The sequence below is a fragment of the Manacus vitellinus genome, unplaced genomic scaffold, assembly GCF_001715985.3.
Source record: "Manacus vitellinus isolate BGI_N305 unplaced genomic scaffold, ASM171598v3 scaffold_31_pilon, whole genome shotgun sequence".
Lineage (NCBI taxonomy): Eukaryota > Metazoa > Chordata > Aves > Passeriformes > Pipridae > Manacus > Manacus vitellinus.
Genome location: NW_021940379.1, coordinates 6,642,226 through 6,662,287, shown reverse-complemented (window position 1 = coordinate 6,662,287; position 20,062 = coordinate 6,642,226). Strand labels below are relative to the sequence as shown.

The 20,062-nt window shown below is 39.6% G+C and overlaps 1 protein-coding gene and 1 non-coding gene across 2 annotated transcripts; both read right to left on the bottom strand.

Annotated features, from left to right (window-relative positions):
- Positions 1-213: 213 nt before the first annotated feature.
- Positions 214-19,815, bottom strand: LOC108640354 (E1A-binding protein p400-like). Its single transcript, XM_029961151.1, has 31 exons — positions 19,328-19,815; positions 18,355-18,491; positions 16,766-16,985; positions 16,396-16,536; positions 15,859-15,937; positions 15,052-15,372; positions 14,653-14,789; positions 14,109-14,278; positions 13,775-13,949; positions 13,548-13,684; positions 12,579-12,765; positions 11,449-11,612; positions 10,072-10,241; positions 9,409-9,564; positions 9,156-9,229; positions 8,421-8,716; positions 7,695-7,897; positions 7,441-7,613; positions 6,259-6,455; positions 5,372-5,483; positions 4,833-4,985; positions 4,001-4,084; positions 3,529-3,657; positions 3,082-3,126; positions 2,777-2,930; positions 2,045-2,286; positions 1,716-1,886; positions 1,312-1,448; positions 1,012-1,223; positions 754-851; positions 214-495 (listed from the first exon to the last, which is right to left on the bottom strand). The coding sequence occupies exons 2-31, from the start codon at positions 18,426-18,428 to the stop codon at positions 400-402; spliced, it is 4,707 nt and encodes a 1,568-aa protein (XP_029817011.1). The 5' UTR covers positions 18,429-18,491; positions 19,328-19,815; the 3' UTR covers positions 214-399.
- LOC112841181 lies at positions 6,928-7,066 on the bottom strand. The gene has a single exon (XR_003212803.1). It is a non-coding gene; the product is annotated as a small nucleolar RNA SNORA49 (small nucleolar RNA).
- Positions 19,816-20,062: the final 247 nt, after the last annotated feature.

Sequence of the window (20,062 nt, the reverse complement as noted above, 5' to 3'; positions counted from 1 at the left end):
TGGCCTGAGGGAGCTGGGGGGGCTCAGCCTGCAGAGGAGGAGGCTCGGGGGAGACCTCCTCGCTCTCTACAACTCCCTGACAGGAGGGGGGAGCCAGGTGGGGGTCCGGCTCTGCTCCCAGGGAACCAGCAGTAGGACAAGAGGGCACAGTCTGTGCCAGAGGAGGTTTAGGTTGGACATCAGGAAGAAGTTCTTCATAGAGAGAGTGATCAGACATTGGAATGGGCTGCCCAAGGAGTCACCATCCCTGTTTAAGAAGAGACTGGATGTGGCACTCAGTGCCATGGTCCAGTTCACAAGGTGGTGTTGGCTCAAAGGTTGGACTCGATGATCTCAGAGGTCTTTTCCAACTTCGTTGATTCTGTAATTCAGTGATTCTGTGAGCTCACGGGACTTCCACTAGCTCAGAACTTGCTCCACTGTTTGTTCCTCTTCTTGTTGCTGGCTAGGTTGTTGCTCCTGCATCTGAGGACCTATTTGTTCTTCACTCAAGGCCTAAGGCAACAGAAAGACGTGGAAGGAGGGATCACAGGAGGCCTCTTTGTAATTGTTTTAATTCTGAGTAGATAAACCCCACAGTTGCTACTCTGAATTCATGTAAAGATTTATCCTGAAATTAATTCCTAGTTGTCTCTAAACCAATAATTGCAATCAAAAAAGTCTGACTTGACAAAAAAAAATTATTATATACGTCAGGGTTGGCTGCTTCTGACATTGCTGAAATGCTCCAAAAATGAAACAAATGGAATTCACCTGGAAAAACTGAACAGACCTTTTCCTGCACTGTCGAAGGCTCTGCACGGGTGGAAACAACTCCAGATATTGGTAGGAGCTTGTCATAGTTCTCTGCACTGAAAGTAAATGAAGTAGCTTAAGGTAACTGAATTTTGTGCAACTGTTTTAATATTCATGACGTTTTAACTGAAATAATTTTAAAATTCTGGAAGAGGAATCTGCAGTTAAGATCTGACACAGCTGGGGATTAGCAGGGAACTCCAGGCAGTTCTTTACCTGGAAATATGGCAGCTACACTGTCAGACCAGAGCAAAGAGTTGAAAGCCTGGGCTGACCCTCCTGGTGCATCCCATGGAGCAATACTGAAGCACTTCAAGCTTCTCTTTACATCAGCACAAGCAGAGGTTTGATTCTTTGACACTAACTCAAGGCTAAAAGTCAGCACAGAGTTTTTGACAAGAGAAAGGCCCCTGTGAAACACCTCTGTGCTTAAAAAAAAAAAATTCACCAATCAGGCCACCAAAGGGATTTACTGTTAAATCTGGGGAAAAATACTGACAGTAGAATTAAACTTACAAAAACCTCTTTGAGGAACTTCTTTTTCTAGTAGTCATTGTCACCAACTCAAAGTGATTCATATAGATTTGGGTACGCTCAGAATCCCAGTCCTTAGTATAGGCTTGGCTAACACAAAGGGGATAACCACCTGTGTTCTGGAACAAATAAAAATTCAAGGCATAGGTACCAAAAATAAGTAATCATGAGTGCTCTGTCTCAAAAATCATAGTTAACAGTAGTCTTGACTGAAGACTTGCCCCTTAAAAGTTAAAATAAACAGCTCCCCTTCCTTCTTTTTAATGTACTGATAATGCAAAATGATACATCCAAGGTCATGCTGTCATAGCACTGAGGAAATTCATATTTCTAAGTAAAAAACCCTAAGTCTTCACAATGCAAAGCACATTTCAATTGAAACTCACCTTTCCCTCTGGACCTGCAAAGGCTCTCATGTAACGACTTTGGCATTGCTTTGGGGAGCGATAAACATAGTTGGAGGAGTTAACGACATCGCTGACAAAGTCCCAGTTTGCTGTCTGTGCTGGTGACACAACAGCCAGGTTTAAAGGAGGTGTCCGAGACTGCTCCATGGCCTGAGGGGCAGAGGGAAATCCCATCTGTGAAATGTTTCAATTAAACCCTCTTCTTGTGTGCACAAACAATTCCTGTATGAAGCAAGGTCTACGGGTGCTGTAATAAACTCGCAAGTAAAAACTTTCTGAAGTCAATAAAAACTTAAGTACCATCTTACTTTTAACAGTGCCATGTCTTCAGCAATCAGCCATGCAGGGCCATCCTGCCCAGTGTCTGCAGCTAAGCTGGTGAGAGCTGACAAAGGCCTTGCAAAACACGTTTTCTGTGGTACCCTGGGCAGGGCCTTCTGAGCTTGGCTCTTCTGCCGTGTTTTCATTATTCTTGGAGTCACTTGATCAAACAGTGAAGGTGGAGGAACAACCATCCTCCTGTGGCAACGCTTCTTTCTCTGCCCTGAAACTAATTGGCAAAAGTTTTATTATCTCCAGTGAGAAAGGAACTTTGTGCACCAAGATCATGACAGAAAACTGACTGCTGCAAAACACCTGATTAATGATAAGCCTTTTGCAGGTCCCTTCAACCCATGGTGCCCTAGGACAGTATTTGACTTGATCAATCACTTTTAAATAACTTCTCTCTTCACTAGTAAAACAAGCTTAAAAACAGATCAAATGGAGGAAGAGGGGTCTCACTGCTTTACTCCAGCTCATTTAATTCACTTGTATTCCTATTTCTAATTTGCCAGGACAACAGCACATTTTCACATCTCACTCCCCCTGCTCACTCTACAGTCAATCATTTCATCTGAACTCTGTCCATCTTACCTGAGGTAACAGTACATGCATGTCTACATTTGTAAACACAAAGAGATTCTTGCAGAAGGGTTTTCATACTATTTCACACAAAAATGTTACCACGCCCTCCCGTGCGATTCTGAATCCAAACTTACATGACAGCTCCGATCTCTGCTGCTTCCACGCCTTCCTGACAAACACAGGGGGAAGCTCAGACTCTGGAATCGGGGTGCTGCTGTACATCAGGCACAGGACAGAGTCAGTGTAGACATCAGCATGATTCTCAGGTACAACAAAGGGAGTCCAAAGCTTAAAAACAAAAAAAATCCACCCCAACATCAGCAACAGCAAAAAACTCCCCAATCAAACAAAAACCACCAACCCACAACCCACGGTCTGCCAAGAAATAAAGTGTTTTAGGTAAGGTTTCCTTCATATGAAATAAGACCTACTGACTTACAGGCATTATTTCTGTTTCTCCATCTGGTCCTTCACTGACAAATTCCTGTATGAGAAACAATTTTTGATAGCTCATACATTATCCAGCCCAGAGCCCAGCATTTACAAACATAACCTTTTTCACAATAACTACAATTTAAAAATGACAGTAGAGAAAAAGAAATATTTTAAGGAATGACTCTCAATTTTCAGCATATTTCTCAGTCTCTTCCTTCAGTTATTATTACCTTGATACATAACTGTGAACTTCCAACTGAAGGCAACCTACCAACCCACAGAATTTACAGAATTAAAACTGCTCACAGAGTGACAGCTTTCATTTCAAGAGCACAATAATTGTGCAAAGACTCAAGCCCAGTGCAATACAAACCCAACAGACATAAAGACGTGGTTCATAGTGACAATAAGTAAACTTCTTGGAAAAGCAGAGGTTGGAGACTGATGTTACCGTGTTATAAGCGTCCTGTCTGGTATAGGTTAAGAGTTCTTCTCTCACTTCCTGCTGAAATTTTTGTTCTGCCTTTTCCAGCTCCTTGGCATGCTGATATTCCCATTTTATATTTGCAATTTTCAACTCCTTTTAGGAAGAAAATTTGTACATTTTAAAATATTACTATTTTTCACACTAAATATGCTAACAGCAGTAAATTGCCACTGATTTGAGTCTCACCTTTCACAGGCTAACAGTCATAGCAAAGTTAGTTAAAATGAGATTTTATTCTTGGGTAAGGCCCTCATAGCAGTAAAGAGAAAGGGAAATATGTCTCCCTTTTAATTAGGAACCAGTGTGTTTTCAGACCACAGTCACTTAGAGCAAAATTTCAGTGCTCATAACAAAACAAAACAAAAAATTCTGACAGCAGTTAGAGTTTTATATTTTGTTGTTATTAGTACTCAGAAAATGAAATATAGTTACTTATCTCGTTGGCTTTCTGGCTCTTTTGATCATCCAAAGTATGACACAATTCCAAGAAATTTAATGCATACTTTTCAATTGGGTTAAGCTGTTAAGAAAAAAAAAAAACATTTTGACACATTGGTAGTTCTTTAGCTTTTGAATTGGAAACATGTAAATAACAACAAGCAGAAAACAGCCCAAGCAATAAATATATTTACTTTGGTTGCAAATAAAGGTACCACAAGATATATAAGGACAAAAAAACATGATTAGAACATGACTAGTTCTAACTTATCTGCTCCCATCCCAATGGTACCACTGAAAATAGGCTCCAAGTATTGGCTTCCATTTTCCTAACTGGAAAAAAAAAAGAGAATCCCACCCAAGTTGTTACAAACACTCTTGACTGGTCATTAGTGAGCAGGCTTGGGTCCTGCACAAGTAGTCAAAGGGAAAAAGAGACAATCCAAATCTGACAGAACTTAAGGAATGCTGTGAATAGTCATTTAATGGTTAAGAAGAAACAGTTCCTAGTCTTTGTAAGAAAAATCACAAGTATCTGCAAAGCACAGGGCTGTAAACTGGTTTTATATCACTTTATATATCATGAAGTGCACTTAGTCCAATATACTTTACAATCCTCAGGAGAACATTTGGTGACTTAAGTGCTTTGGTACATGACCTATCAACAAGCTCAAATTACCTCCCAGGAGCATTTCAATATTTCAGTTTGCACAGAACTCTTCAATGTAAATAGATTGGAAGTAAGATACTTCATGAAAGCCACTTGGTTGTTGCACAGGAAATTCCAAATATTTCTGAAGGTTTCCATAAAACAAGAGAAGTCACCATACCTGACCCACCAAGCTAGCCAGCTGTTCTAACTGAGAAGGAACCATGGTGTTTCTTGAATCATACAGCTCTGAATCTGTGTCATTTCTTAGCTCAGACAGTGTCTCTTCTGTAAACTTTCTAGAATCCTCATTTCCACATTCAGAGCAAAGAACCTTATGGAAACATGTTTTCAAGTATTCAATAAGACAGTGTATGATGTCAAAAATTATTTCAACATCCTAAAATCGAGTTTAGAAAGGTCAGATTACAGATATATTTGACAGCTTTTGCTACAGCAGATGTTGTTTTTGATTGATTAAAACAATGTCAATAATAGAGTAAAATTGCCATTGGAACAACTTTTATTTCTACATAGTTATCTTCCTATTTTCTATATGAGCTAAAAATTCAGGATCTCTACTGACTTTAACACATATCACTGGCTCCCAAACAAGTATAGAAATAAATATAGAACTACCCATTCAAAATTCTGATCTAGAAAAACACTTTTTTTTAATGTATCATTAAGTAACTGCTCACATTCTTAATGTTACAGTACCTGAGATAAAAAGTCTGTTGAACAATCGTCCCCCTGAGCAGCCAGTTCTTGAACCAAATGTTTAATACCTTTTTTCAACAGCCTCTCTTCAACAGAATTACCACTTACAAGCCTGTAAAACAAAACAAAATGCTGTTGCCTATAAAACAGTGATCCTCTGTGAAACCCAACTGTTTCATGTCTCATGCTCCACAATGAGCACCAACACTCATTTAGAGTCCATCAGGTGCTTTCATAGGAAGTTCTGCATTTGACTCTTAGTTTTTTAGAGGAAAGCTTTCTTTATACACCTGATTTCATATTTTCAGAACACCGTGTTCTTTTAAGCTCTTGTTTTCGAAATGAGCAATAAACAGATTGTCTTCTATACATCTGGATTTAACAAAAAATACAAGAGCAGGGTATTTGCTGAGACTGTCTGCACTGCACACCCACCTGGCCTGTGGTAAGGTGAGCAAGAGCTCCCCTGTGCTCTCAGCACAGCCTTCCAAGGAAAGAAACTGTCACTTGAGAGAAGCTTTCAAATACATCTTCCAACAACACAAAAATCAGCATCTCATCGCCAGTGGATTTGAAATCCAGTGATAGATCAAGTAAGGCATTTCTTGTTTATCAGGAGCTGAAAACACCCATATTTGTTTTGACTGTCCCAACACAGAAGTCCAGATGGTTTGTAAGATGAAAGTGGGAGGGAAAGACAGGAACAGAAGAAACACTAAGGAAAAGGACAGAATTTTCATTTTTCCCTCTAGTCTGAAGGGGAGATGTATGATATAATCTTTAAAAGGATCTTAAAAGACCAAATTACTTGAACTAGTTTCACCCAAAATCATCTTCCCTCTATTTTCAATTTTAAAACACCAATGCTATTTCTTAGCATAAGTCACCTGTATATGTGGATATCTCTGCCTCTTGCAATTTTAGCACACCATTCCTCAGCCTCTGTGTCCACCAGCAGATCCAAATCAGTGTCATAGAAGACAACAGTGTTCACATCTATGTGACTGACACCTGTGGAAGGAGTGTGGGAAGAAAGGATAGCACAGAAGATCCTCTTGTCTTGGTTGAAGTTTTTTATGGATTCCTAAAATGGGGAAAATAAGCAGCTTAATTAGGAATTCACATTAATTAAGAATAAATTTCCGCACAAACTTTTTTAACAAAATGAGAAGATTGGAAAAATTGCTTTCTTATAACTTCCCCAACCTACATTAAGCATGCAAACGTTTTAAGGGATCTGACTGCCCACATTACAGATCCACACAATTCAAAATTAATTTGTCTGCCATTAAAACTATTAATTTATGGTCCAGTCAGCCAGATAAAAATCTAAAGATCTATTACAGTAATCACATTATGTCCTCTGACTAAGCACACCTGAGTTATTATATCCTGTACGTGCTTCCTCATTTTTTTTGTCTGTTGACTAAATTGAATCCCTTCTTTTGTGCTGCCTTGTGTTGCTTTAGGGCAAAGTATTCTTTAATATAGCATCTGACAGAAAGCATAATGATACAATTTGAAATAAAAAATGATAATAATTTAACTATATTGTTAATGTTTGCTCAAACTGTAGGCCCCAGAAGATACAGAGAATCTTACTGGGGAGGGAAATGAGCATACTTTCAATTTATCCTCAGGCAATGCCAGGGCACTCTACAAAAAATAAAAGCCCCTGGAGTAAGGCTGAGGAAGTGCCAACATAAAAACAGCAACTACACTTCAAGTACTAACAATGCAAATAGCTACAGATAATGAAAGCAAAAGCAGTTAATCAAAATGCTATTGTGAACTAAAACATCTGCATTTCAAGCACAAATTACTCATAAACATAGGACAACTAGTGCCATACTTCTTGGAAACACCCTGGATGCCTCATCAAATAGTAATATGACTGATATATTTCATATATAATTACATATTTGTGCTCCAGCTACATACATAATTTGCTTCAATAAGCAAGGGAATTATGCAAATGAATTTTGCAAATGTATTAGGCTTCCCTTTAGCATTTTCCCTCCCACTATGAGCATCTATTAACTATTAGCCTGAGTAAGAGATCCTCTTACCAGATAATGCCAGCTGTGAGCACCACTCTCACCGACTCGTACGTACGTGAGGAGATGGAGGTCCAGGAAAAGCTCCAGGATATCAAGCATTGCAATCATCTGTGCCCATATCAGCACACGCTCTCCTCTTGCTTTCAGCTTCCGAAGCAAGACAGCCAGAGCTTCCATCTTGCCTGTTCATGAAACAAGAACCTGCAGGTCCCACTCGACCATTAGAGAAAGCCCAGGTAGAGCCAGGGGGAGGTTTTTAATACCTGAGTCCCACTGCACCAGTCGGGGATCTGGAAACTGCACAAAACGAGGCCTTGCTGTCTGCTGCACTGAGTGGGAGTAGGGAAGGAGCTGTTCCTTCAGATTAGACTTCAAGAGCTTCATTCCATGGGTACATGTGTGAGGAGGATGGGTCACATACAAACGTGGAGGAGCGACAGCTACAGCTGGCAACACACACAGGTCTCTGTAAAACAACCCAAAACTTTATGATAGTAATTCTTAACTGCTTGGGCTATTAACGACTCAAAAACAGTCATAAAGAAGATGTTTGCATAGAAACATAAAGCACCTGGCTAAGGGCAACTGAAAGTAAATCAGTGTGTCAAGTTTTATGTTAGCATCAAGTAAATGCTAAAAAACACTCGAGGAAATTACCACAATCCATAAGGTTATCAAGATAAGTTTACTACACCTCCTACTTTTTTTGTCAGTATTAACACAACAAATACAAGATAAGTCAAAGTAGAATTGCTACATGACTAATGACAATTGCCATGGAACTATTTAAGATCTTAAAATGATCTAAAATTACACATCTGGGATACAAATAGATTCAGCATAAAGGAATTTAGCCTGCAAAAAGGATAAAACAGGGCACCTTATTTATCACTTTTGGCATTTTACAGTACTTCACATACCCTGTGTTGGAGGGTAGCATACACCAATCAAATCCATGCACAGACTGCAGATGAATTTGTCTCAATTACCTCATAATAAGATCCTTCAGGGCTATCTGTTGCTGCTTCACTGTCAGAATGAGTACCTGCAGTGGATCCTTCAGAACCTCTGCAGTACTGGGATAGGGAAGGCAATCTGCAAAGCCAGCCCAGCACCACTTGTTAATCCTGGCAGAAAAGTGCTGAGAGATTTTTCTTTCACTGATCCAAGAGCAAGTTTCCAACAGGTCTCTGCCATACAGGGGGGTTCTGGAACAATGATGCTCATTCCAAGAATATATTTTGTCCAGGCGTTCCTTTAGTTGTCTTTTTTCTTCTAGGATACCCTTTAAATTCAAAATTCTTTTCTGAATCTATTTTGACCAGATAAAGCTTATGCAAGAAAAAAAAAAAGAAATTTATGCAAAACAAAGTAGAAAATAAGGATCATTCAGATAATACAAAAGTTGTGTGAATGACTGAAAGGAGAAGAGAGCAGGAGAAAAGCTGATAATTAGTATTTGTGATACAGGGACAGATGTTAGGTTTGGTATTGTAATGCAAAATAAATCTGCTTTCCTACTCTATGCCTACTGGCAAAAATGTAATGGGACTTTCAAGCAACTATTGGAGAGTCCACAAGTACAGATGGATCAGACTGGGAAATTACAATATTCTAAATGTTTTAAATATTAAAGCTTTGACTATTTCACACACATGAATCTTGTAAACTATATATTCTTCATGATCAAGTGCATATTTTGATATAAAGAGTTAGCACACTACCTGAGTTGGACACGAAAGTGTAGATGCTGATTTAGGTTTAGTACTCAGGTCATCCACTGTCTCATTAATAAATTCATTTGTTTTTCCAGGAAAGCAGCAAGACAAGAAAAAAATAATTTCACAGACACATGATATTACAGCATGAAGATAATTATAGATTCTAGAATTTTGATTTCTAAATGGTTAAAAAGTTAAAAAAAAAAAAGATTTTAAAAAAAGATAAATACGTGAATTGAATCATGTAGCACCTTACCTTGATGCTTCAGAGACTGTCTGTCAATAAGTTGACAGAATTGACTGTAGGACACAGTAAACATTTTCCCTCTAAACTGTAGTGTTACAGGCTTCTCTGCCTCAGCCATCCTCTCTTGTGCTCCAGCTGTGGAAGCCATGAGTAAAGTTTTGCTGGCTGTGAAGACAAAAGAGGTACAAAGGTAAAAAGAAGAATTTCCTCACTGTACACTGCAGGATTTCAATGCTTATCCCATCCACACAGTGTGGGACACTGGATTGCTATTGAAGGGCAACTTGACTCCAGACATAACTCTTACACTGCACTTAACTGCAAACAGACTGGATCTCCCTCTAATACTGCCAATTTTGGGGTGAAAACTAACCACAGAATAAGAGATCTTTTGCTGCACAATTCATTTTTAGCAATGAAAGACAACAAACACAACTGCCAGTGAAATTTCCAGTGTTTGCACAATAGTATTGTTCTGTTTATGAAGGACAAATAGATTATAAGGGATTTTATTTTGATTTTGTGAGGAAAGTCCTGTTAGAAACCTGCTAATGGAACTTGATACACAAACACATGGAGTGCAACCTCATTTCTTTCCCATATTCAAACAATATTTAAAAAAAAAGAAGAGAGCAAACCAGAAAGCAATGGTTTATTTTACATACAACACACCTTTCCTATGCTGACTGTTTGAAAACAGGGCAAGGGGTTGTAGTCTTTGTGTTTTCTCATGATGATCTGCCATAACTGCTGCTGTGTCCACTGTCTGCTGCACCTGAGACCTTGAGAAGTCTTTAGTCCTACCCTCAGGTTTCTGTCCATACTGCACTGGTGTAAATAACCTAAAAATTAACAGATGATCTTTCTACACATTCAACAAAACATACATGAGGAAGCTGTTAATCCATTCATCCCAATACAAAAATCAAGCTCAAAGGCAAATACTTATTTTGAGTCAGTAATCTGAGCTTGAAGAGGCACCCAGATGCAGAGCATAGGGCAGGAGGGATTCTGCTTCCCTCAACATGGAGAAGAAACACAATATATGTAAAATGCAAATGCTCTGAGGCTCCAGTCATCACTGAAAGATTACATGGAAGGGGCATGACAGAGCTTCCATATCCTTTAATCATCTTTGGAGGCTGGACACAGCAAGAGAGCTCCCAAAAAGGGTCAAACTTCTTAATGGAGCAAAGCCTTAACTATGGGTATGGGTTTAAAACCACTGCAGTTGCAAAAGCTGACTTCACAGTAACTGTTTAGTGTGTGCTGCTTCCAGGAAACCAAAGATGTCTAAATAGGAAAAGAACGAGTTCTTATTCTGCTTCACATATATATTTCAGCTATTCCTTCCAATTCTTTAATTTCATTAACTGTCAATGCTCCCTTCTGGCAGAATGGCCTAATAAAACTAGTGCAGGACATCCTCACTGTCACCTGTCACAGCCACATGTCACACAAGCTGTCTTGGGCTTCACTAACCTTACTCTGCTTTTATCAGGTTAATTTATTGTAAAATTTAAGGCTACATTGCTCTACAGCAAAATTACATTTGCTCCAAGACTCAAAAATGAACCCTCCCAACTGCTCTTCACAGAGTCATCAGCAATAAACAAATAAGCTCAAAATTTAACAGAATATCTTTTCCTCCCCCAGGAAAAAAAATTAAAAATTCTTTAAGTGCTTTGCGAGTACATCTTAGATTTAAAATTAACTAGAAGATTTAATTATTCTGTTTAGGAAACTCTACTGCAGAAGTCACTTCCCCTGTTTGATCAAAACCACAAGAGACTTCAACTCTATTGAGTGTGTCAGAAAAGATCAAGACTGAGCCTTCACAAATGAAAAGAACTATTAAGTGGTAAATATCACTCTGCTTTCCCTCAGAAGGCTGGCACACAGTGATCAGTCTGTAAACAAAAGATACCAAGAGAAAAAAATAATTCTGATTTAATCTCCTCAGCCCTCATAAATATTACTCATTTCCACCTGTTACTTAAAATAAATCAATCAACAAACAAATAAATAAATCACCAGAACACCACATACCTGTTTGGTTTGAGCTTCACTGGCTCAAGTCTGGGTGTTGAAGGGGTACAATAGATCTCTTCAATAAGCTTTCTAGTTACCTTCAGTTTTGGCAGTATTTGTGCCTCATAGCAAGTAATTTGGTTTTCCATCCCAATCACATCGAAGAGAGACTGGTCTGCATGCTTAAGTTATTAAAAAAAAAAAGACAAAAAAAACCACAAAGTGAAGAAATATTTTACTACCATTCAGTTGCAGTTAAAAAAAATAATGGTAATAATTCCCCATTATCTGAGAATGACTGAAAAGCTCACAGCTGATGGCAGAGCTGAAGTGAAACCTGGAAGAGCCAAGTGTCATGTGACTGTCCAGAGAGCAGCTGCTGTTACTTTAAAAGGTTTCAACAACCTACACCATGAAAATGGAGCATTATGCTCATGTTACCAGGAGTCAAAAACAGGGCAGCACCCTCGAATTACAATCCTTTGTAGAACTGGTGTTTCTGACCCCCCATTCCCACCCTGACACATTAACCCCATTTCCTTCACAGCCTTTGATGCTCACCCTGTCCCCCCACCCCCAAATGATTTTTACAACAGGCTTAAAGAAGAAACTATTTGAATTTCCCAGGACACACAGTGCTACTTTTTTTAGCTTTGTCCAGTCTCTCTTAAGCCTCTAATATTGCTGAAATCACTAGCAAAAAAAAAAAAAAAAAAAATGATGAAGTCCCTTGCAATGGAATTTTAACAAACAGACAACAGTTAAAGCAAAACTGGAACCTGATACAGCTTCTCATCTCCAGGGCTGTTCACAGCTTAACTATGCCTTTACTGCTCCTCAGGTCATGATAAGCAGTTCAGGTTAAATGGGAAATTTCAGGAAAAACAGAAAACATTACAAAATAGTCTCACTTTTTTTGACAAGGATAGCAAATTCCCAGCATACCTACTAAGTTCAGTACTAGCACAAAGTCAATGGTTATTATTTATAATAAATCTTAGCAGTTGCTCCTAAAAATAAATGAATTAGCAGTTCAGATTTTGCACTTTAATTGGGCCCTGAATTACGTGTAAGAAATTTTATGTCCTGTGCCACCGGCTCTCTCGGTCAAATCAAGTCAAGCACAGGAGAATTACTTTCCTCCTCACCTTCCAAAGGTCCCATCCCACTGCATCCAGCACTGGAGAGGCAGTTGTGAGCTGCAGCCTGTCCAACACACAGGAGGAGCGTGGACGGCGAGGACTGAGCAGGTCAGGGTGATCACACACCCTCAGCAGCTGTGTCAGAACCTGGAGGATGCTGGCAAAGTGCCCACTTCTAAGACATTCTTGAGCCCTGTTATTTAAAGTGAAAATGTATTTTAAATGACCTTTTAAAAACGGTGCTTTTTAGGAGCTCGGGTCTCTCTGCACACTCAAATTGTTGTTCTGAATTAATCTGAGAACACCAAGTTATCACATTTTGAAAAGTACGAGTTTAAAGATGCAGCCTTCCGTTCCTCCAGTTTCTCTCACATTCACACAGACTGTTAATAATTTACACAAGATATTCTGACTTTAAAAGTCACATTATCATAAAAGGGATTTTCTCAAATAGGCACTCTATTTCCAATGGAAATGACACTGGATAATATATGAAACACATATTGTCAATATTAAGGCCTTTTATTAACACCTGAATAAATATCACTTTAAATTATCAAATTCACCGGAAAATACAAGCTAGATGTATCAGAAAATCAATGTAACATATAATCTAGAATATTCAGTTCCTAAATAACTTTAGAACTAAATTTAAACAAAAACTGTGACACATGGTCAATTGCTATAAATATTTTGCCCCATAATCTGCAAACACTCTTTGCTTATTTATGCTTCTTTTCACCTTGCAAAACATCTATATAAAAATAAACAAACAGAGGATGAAGAAATGGCTGAATGCAATTACCACTTGGTGTGGAACAGCCTGCACAGCACCACGATTATGCCAATGTGCTTTAATCTTTACTTTTGCCCATGACTCACTCAGAATTAACACACTAGCAAACAAGCTCTCTTGTAACTGGAAGAGTTCCTCACTTTATGACTGAACAACTAAGAACTACTCAACAGCTGTACCTTGGCTGAGACAGGATGTCTTTATACATCCCCTTCTGTCGGTGAGAGAGAGCACAGGTGAGCACGTGCTCATATTTCCTGGGCAGCCGCTTCTCCACGTGAATTTTGGACCTCTGCAAAATAAATGACTGCACCACCTAAAAGAATACAGAACAGTCATTTCCTAATTGTATTTTCTCAGAGAAAGAGGTACTAGGAATAAGATACTGTCCTCAGGAGAGACATACTCTGTGCAGTCTCACTGCAACTCTCTGGTAATGCTCTTTGTTCTCCTCCACAGATGCTGCCTTCATGGAATCCACAGAGGATTGGGAAGTCTCTGGAATCAGGAAACAGGCAATGGCCCACAGATCTTTTAATGAAGTAGGCAGAGGCTTATTCATCAAGAGTAAGCGATGGTGACTGCAAACAACGAAGGTAACAATTAAGGTAAGATCTATTTCATAACTTAAATTACATCACAGAAAGAAAAACTTAAAAACTTGCAGTTAGAAGCACTGAAGTTATTTCAGAACCGACAGACAAAAAACAAAAAGAAAAATGTGAATGAATGCTTCAGACCTCTGGAGATGGAATATTGCATCCCAGTGCTTCTCTGTCAGATCATTCCCATTCTGCCTCTCATCTAAAACCAGGTACCTCCACTGTACTTTCATGAATGCTTCACAGTCTTGCAAGAATTGCTTGCAGGAAGCAATACAGACATTGAAGTTGCTGGGGTCAGACCATTCCTGCAACACAAAACCACAGAAATCCTAAAGGCTTTTTTGATGGCTTTCAGAGCAAAGATTATTGTTTCCTCTTCTGGGATTAAAATAGATTATCTTGCACTTTATCCCAGGGCAGTTCTTCAAAGGTTTCAAAATCCCAAAAGGCAAGAGAATGCTCAGTTTAACCCTCTGATTGTGATGTCTGAAACATTATTAAAAGTGTATTTAATAGGACTTCTGTTTTCCTTAAAGAAGAATAAACTTTTCCTACAAAACACAGTAGGCCTGAAGTTTTTAACCACAGTGGTATACCCAAAACTCAGGCTGATATTCTCTTTCTGTGTGATGCTTATGCTGCCCAGTACATGTGTAAATGAAATGAAGTTCCACAATACCTGCCCAGTTTCAAAAAGTTCTCCTGGGTTCCCAAGATACAGAAGAATTTTCAAAGCAGGACACCAGCGTTTCAGTTCAACCTCCCACTTCAGCACATTACAGTTTTGTGAGACAACAAGAATTGGACCCCAGTTACCTACAGAGATAAAAGATAAAGCAGGATTGGAAATGACTGTTTACCATTTCAGAGATTACAAGGAAAGGCAATAATGTATATAGACAACATACACATGCACCAACAATTATAGGAATTGTGTATACTTTTAAAAAAAAAATATTCCAGGTACATTTCTTTAAATTACATATATTAAAAGCAATTTTTTTTTCATCTTACTGAAAACATTCATTAATGAACTGTTAAAAATATAGAAGTATAAAATATTTATAATATTTCATACCTTCATTACATGCGAGATGTGCAAAAAAAGCAACAACTTGCACTGTTTTTCCAAGCCCAGCTTCATCAGCCAGAATGCCATTGAGATTCATCTTGTACAGCTTTGCCAACCACTCCAGCCCAGTTTTCTGATAATTTCTAAGTGTTCCATGTAGCAAGGACGGGGTATCCCATTTTACAGCTGTCGTGGGTAACAATGCTCCTGCAGCAGCAGCAATGCCTGCTAAATCTGCCATGGATTTCTCCACAGTAGATGTGAGAAGATCTGGAATCACCACCTCCTTCTGAAGGCTTTTGCTCTTATTTGAAGAGTCTCTTTTTTCTGCACAAAATAATAAAATCAGAGTGCTGCCGTATCTGAGATGAATAATTCATTAACAGATTTGATACCATTTGCAGCTAATCCAGGGTCTGAAGAACACAGGAATTCTTCAGTACAATAACACTGTTTAAGTGTCTCAGACTTCATAAAGAAGGGCAAGCTGAGGTGGGACACAGGTGGACACACAATAGTTTCAGTGAATTCAGTCTCATGCATGGTCTGCAAGGGACATAAAACTGAACTCTTGACACAAACAAGAGTTCAGCAACAAAAAGCCTTTACAGTGTGTTAAGAGCTTTAGTGACCCACAGGAAGTTAGTGAGATGGAGAATGGAGATATTTATGACTCAAATCTAGGAACAAAATACCAGCTCCTAAACATCTTTCTGGGTAACCTTATACTCCTACCAGTATACAAGAGGAAAAAAAAAAAAGTCATGCAAAAAACCAACCAACCAACCAGAAAACCTCCCATGTTCTTATTACCTTTTTTTGAGACATTCTGCAAGTTTAATGCTTTTTTCCTCCTCTCTTCTAACTCTACTTGCAGTTTTAAATCTACCACCTAAAATGGAGGGAGAGTGGGGTGGAGGGAAAGAAGGAGAAGGAAATGACAAACATGAACACATTTACCTTCAAATACACCTGTGGAATAATTAACAGTTCTTCAACAGCAAGACAGGCATCAGACACTGCTACAATGCAGAGCCCTCAAATCCAAAACCAGCGTTTGGAACTGGCCATGAGTCATCCTTGTAACACGCAAGAGGTACCCAAGAATAACTCACATCAACACTTAAATGTCCACTGTGAGCCAACTGCACTGTGATCAGTGAGGCTCTCTCCTTCCTGACATATAAGGCCTGAAATTATTCATGCAACCATAACATGCAGCTGTCTTTACCAACAGATAATATTCACCCTGGGGCTGAGCAAAGCTCAGCTGTAAGATTCTCGCTGTTATGGTCCAATAGGTTTTTATTCAGTACAACATCAGATTTATTTTTTTTTTATTACATTTACCTGTTTAATGGTGGACCAGAAGTGTTCAATTTCTCTGGCAGTAAAAGCAGCAACAGCCCTCAGTTGCTTCTCTTCTCTTTTCTTGCATCTTTCCTTATGAAGTATCACATCTTCGTGGTGACGAGCTACACTTAAAATCAGCTGAATAAAGCCATGAAATTATTTTATGTTTTTACTCTGCTCTATCTAAAAAGCATATTTCTAGAGAAAGAAAATAATTACAATCCCTTTAAGAGTACTGTTTAAAGTTTACAAACACAGTGGAGAGGCAACCCAAACCTCACACATCCTCCCTTTCCACGTCCTAACCATGAAAATGCTGCCTATTCTCCCCCCTCTTTTCTGGTTGAAAATAGCAAATCCACATTACCCTCCTGGCAGTTGTTATCTTCCATCTCCTTTCTTGAACAAAGTCAGTTGCCATCCACTGCATTTCTTCCAAAAGATAATCATGGTGTGATTTGTGCCGTGGGGCCTCATGGAGTTTGGGCAGACGCTTCAGAGACCATAAACCTTCTTTCCTCAGTGCTGTTATTCGCTGCAGAATTTCATTTTCCTTCGAGTAAACATAATTAAACTCATGTTTCCTACTGCACAACACGAAAACAAGACAGAGACACTGTGAAAAACGGTACATGGATAACCAACAGAAATTATTATCCAATCCCTGGGAACATTCTACAGTGTTTGAAGTTGCACTTTGTTAAAAGATAATGAATAATGCATTTTGTGCAGATTTATGTAAAGTCTCTGAAGGACTTTATAAGGCAGCAGTATGATGAAAAATCAGTAGAGAAGCTTGGGATGCAGTGGTACTCAGTCTTGAGAACTTTTATGTTTTTCCTCCTAAAATATAGTACCTCTAGATCTCATCAGAAGTGCAGGGCTGATTCAGTGAGAAATTTCACAGAATTTAAATACCCTGCCAGATGGCACATGGACAGAACTCTCTGAGAAGTTCATATAAAAAGATATTTAGCTTCTGGCATTTTTATTAACACATGTAAGCATCCTGCAACTGCTGGCAAGCAAGCACAAGCAGAGCTAATTTTCTTTGTGATTCCTCCCCCCTTATTCTAAACAGGCTGCATAAAAAGTTAAAATAATGGATTCTGTTTAATTAAACCTCCTTCTAGGATTTCATTACAAGAACAAATGCTCTCTTCCCTAGAGAACATGCCTGATTCCTTCTCATTCCTTCTCTTTCTTCAGGAAAAATCATTTGTGTCTGCAGCACTAATTAAAACCAAATGAGAGACACAGGTATCTGCAGAGCACTCTAAATTTAAATGAACACAAAGTTTTACTGTAAAGAAAGATTTATACCCAGCTGTGCTATACCATGGCTATATGAAGAAAATTATCAGGCTTGGCAAAGTCATCTGCATAAACTACTGAAATTATTTGCTCCTTTCTCCCCACGTTGGAGTAATAAATTCTGCCATCCACAAAGTCTGCACACAAAACACAAAGGTCAACACTGCCAGGGCACAGGGAGGGGTAAACACGCTGTTCCCTCTTGCTGCACCTATAATTCACTTACCTGCAGCCTTCCACACACACCTGGCACTTATTTTGAGGAATGCAATGCATTTGATCCAACAAAAATGAAAATCCAGCACAACAATACTTAAACTGAGAGTTGGGCAGACATTGCAAATGATATAAATGAACAGATATGTTCTTCACAGAAGTAAAAGTTCAAGGGAAAGTAAAGTGCCAAAAATTAATCTTAGACTTCTAATGAGACAGATTTCCCATTCTGATTCTGAGGATACTCTCTTCCCAGCTTCAGACTATTTAATGGTGCAGAGCAGATGACAACAGCAATTCTAATGCACAAAAACCAGCCTTCAAAGCCACATACAACATAATATGCAAATCTGACACCTGTTGTGGTGAGGGAACTGGAGCTGGGACCACAGCCACATGCTTCTTACCCCAGCCTGCTGGTTGTACCTGCTGAGGAAGAGCTGGGTTCCTGCTGTGTGGAGCAGGGAAGGAATTATGCAAACTTGGCAAGTTTGGTCCATTTTGCTGTTGGTCTCCCTCCTGGCTAATCTGCTGAGCCACTTGAGGAACAGGAGGCATTCCACCTGCAGAGAGACTTATAAAAACTGGAATTTCAGTAAATAAAATAGTGAAATGACAAAACAGTACCGAAGAAAGTGGCAACACAGGCTGTTACATGGCTGGTCAAATCAACTTCCCACCATACCCCAATACAACTGCCTGCCTGAAAGCTCTGAAGGTGTGAATCAATCAGAATGCCAGCCCAGGATGTACTTACTTGTTTTTCAACCTGACAACACCGAGATCTTTGTTAACAACATCCTACAGAAGGCTGGCAACTACACAACCAATCACTATCAGGGTATCAAATGACCAAAAGGGAAAAATTTCATGCAAAAACATTAATTAAGGAAAGCAACAAATTAGGCTCAGAGGGTGCAAATTTAAACCCAATGCATGGAAAATGAGATGTGCAGCACTCACTAAGATTTCCAAGATTTTCTCCAGAGGGTTTTTAAAAAGTGTAATAATTGGTATTAGATATAATGTTACAATTACAGAAAAGCTCATTAAAGCAATTATCTTTAATTACAAAGCTTAAAACTTAAATTTAATCGTAAATCGTTAATATATGTACTAAATGTACCATCATTATTTTAAAGACTGTGACTTTTTTTTTAAACTTTTGTCAGAACTAATTAGATGTCTCTGTGAAGAGCTATTTTTGAAATGAAATAAAGTTAACCTAACAAAGTATCTCATTATCAGTAAAGCAGTGCATTGGACTAACACTCCCAAAGCTCCATCCACACTTATGTCTGATTTAACTTCTACATTATTTTGCTATGAAATGGTTTTTATGATCACAGAATTGCTTCCTGCCCAACTATAAAGGGAGTTGATCTCAATGGTCACTGACCTTTTAACTCACATTAATCACTTGAATTCTATTGTCCCAGCAGATTTATCCAACTGCTTTACTTCTGGCAGTCAGACACGGAGGGTTCCCGCAGCTCATCCTGGGTGTGTTTGTACTTTGAAGACAACTCAGGAGGGTCAACAGGTGCTTTAGTTTCTGTCCACCCTCGGACTCGTGATGACCAACCCCGCAGTCAGCGCAGGGACAGAGAGGGGCCGGTGCTGTCACACACAGGGGAGGCGACAGAACCTGCAACAACAGGCTGGAGTCACTCGTGCCTTTTACAGACCTTCGGTTTCAGAGAGCAGCGAGGCGGGATGGTTCACCCTGTAAGGACATCATGGACCGCACAGCACTCCCGTGAACCCAGCGGGCTGTAAATGCTGCCTGGGGAACGCGGTACCGCCCGCGCCGGCTGAGCTCCAGTGCAGAGCCGAGGGATCTGACTGGACAAGGGATCTCACCCGACAAGGGATCTGACCGTGCAAGGGCCGCGCATCACCAGCCCTGCCCTGCCCGCCTGCGCCTTTCCCGGCAGGAACATCCCGAAGGACCCGCACGGCGGAGCTGCGGGTGCCCCGGGGAGGACGGAGGGAGTTTGTTCATCGCCCTCCATCTCCCAGAAGAGAGGGAAGGGGCTCTGAGGCGGAGCTGGGCAGCACCGGGGAGCCCACCTCGGGACTGCCCGCCTCCCCTGCGGACCCCCGGCCCCTCCGCGCACCACCAGCCGTGTCC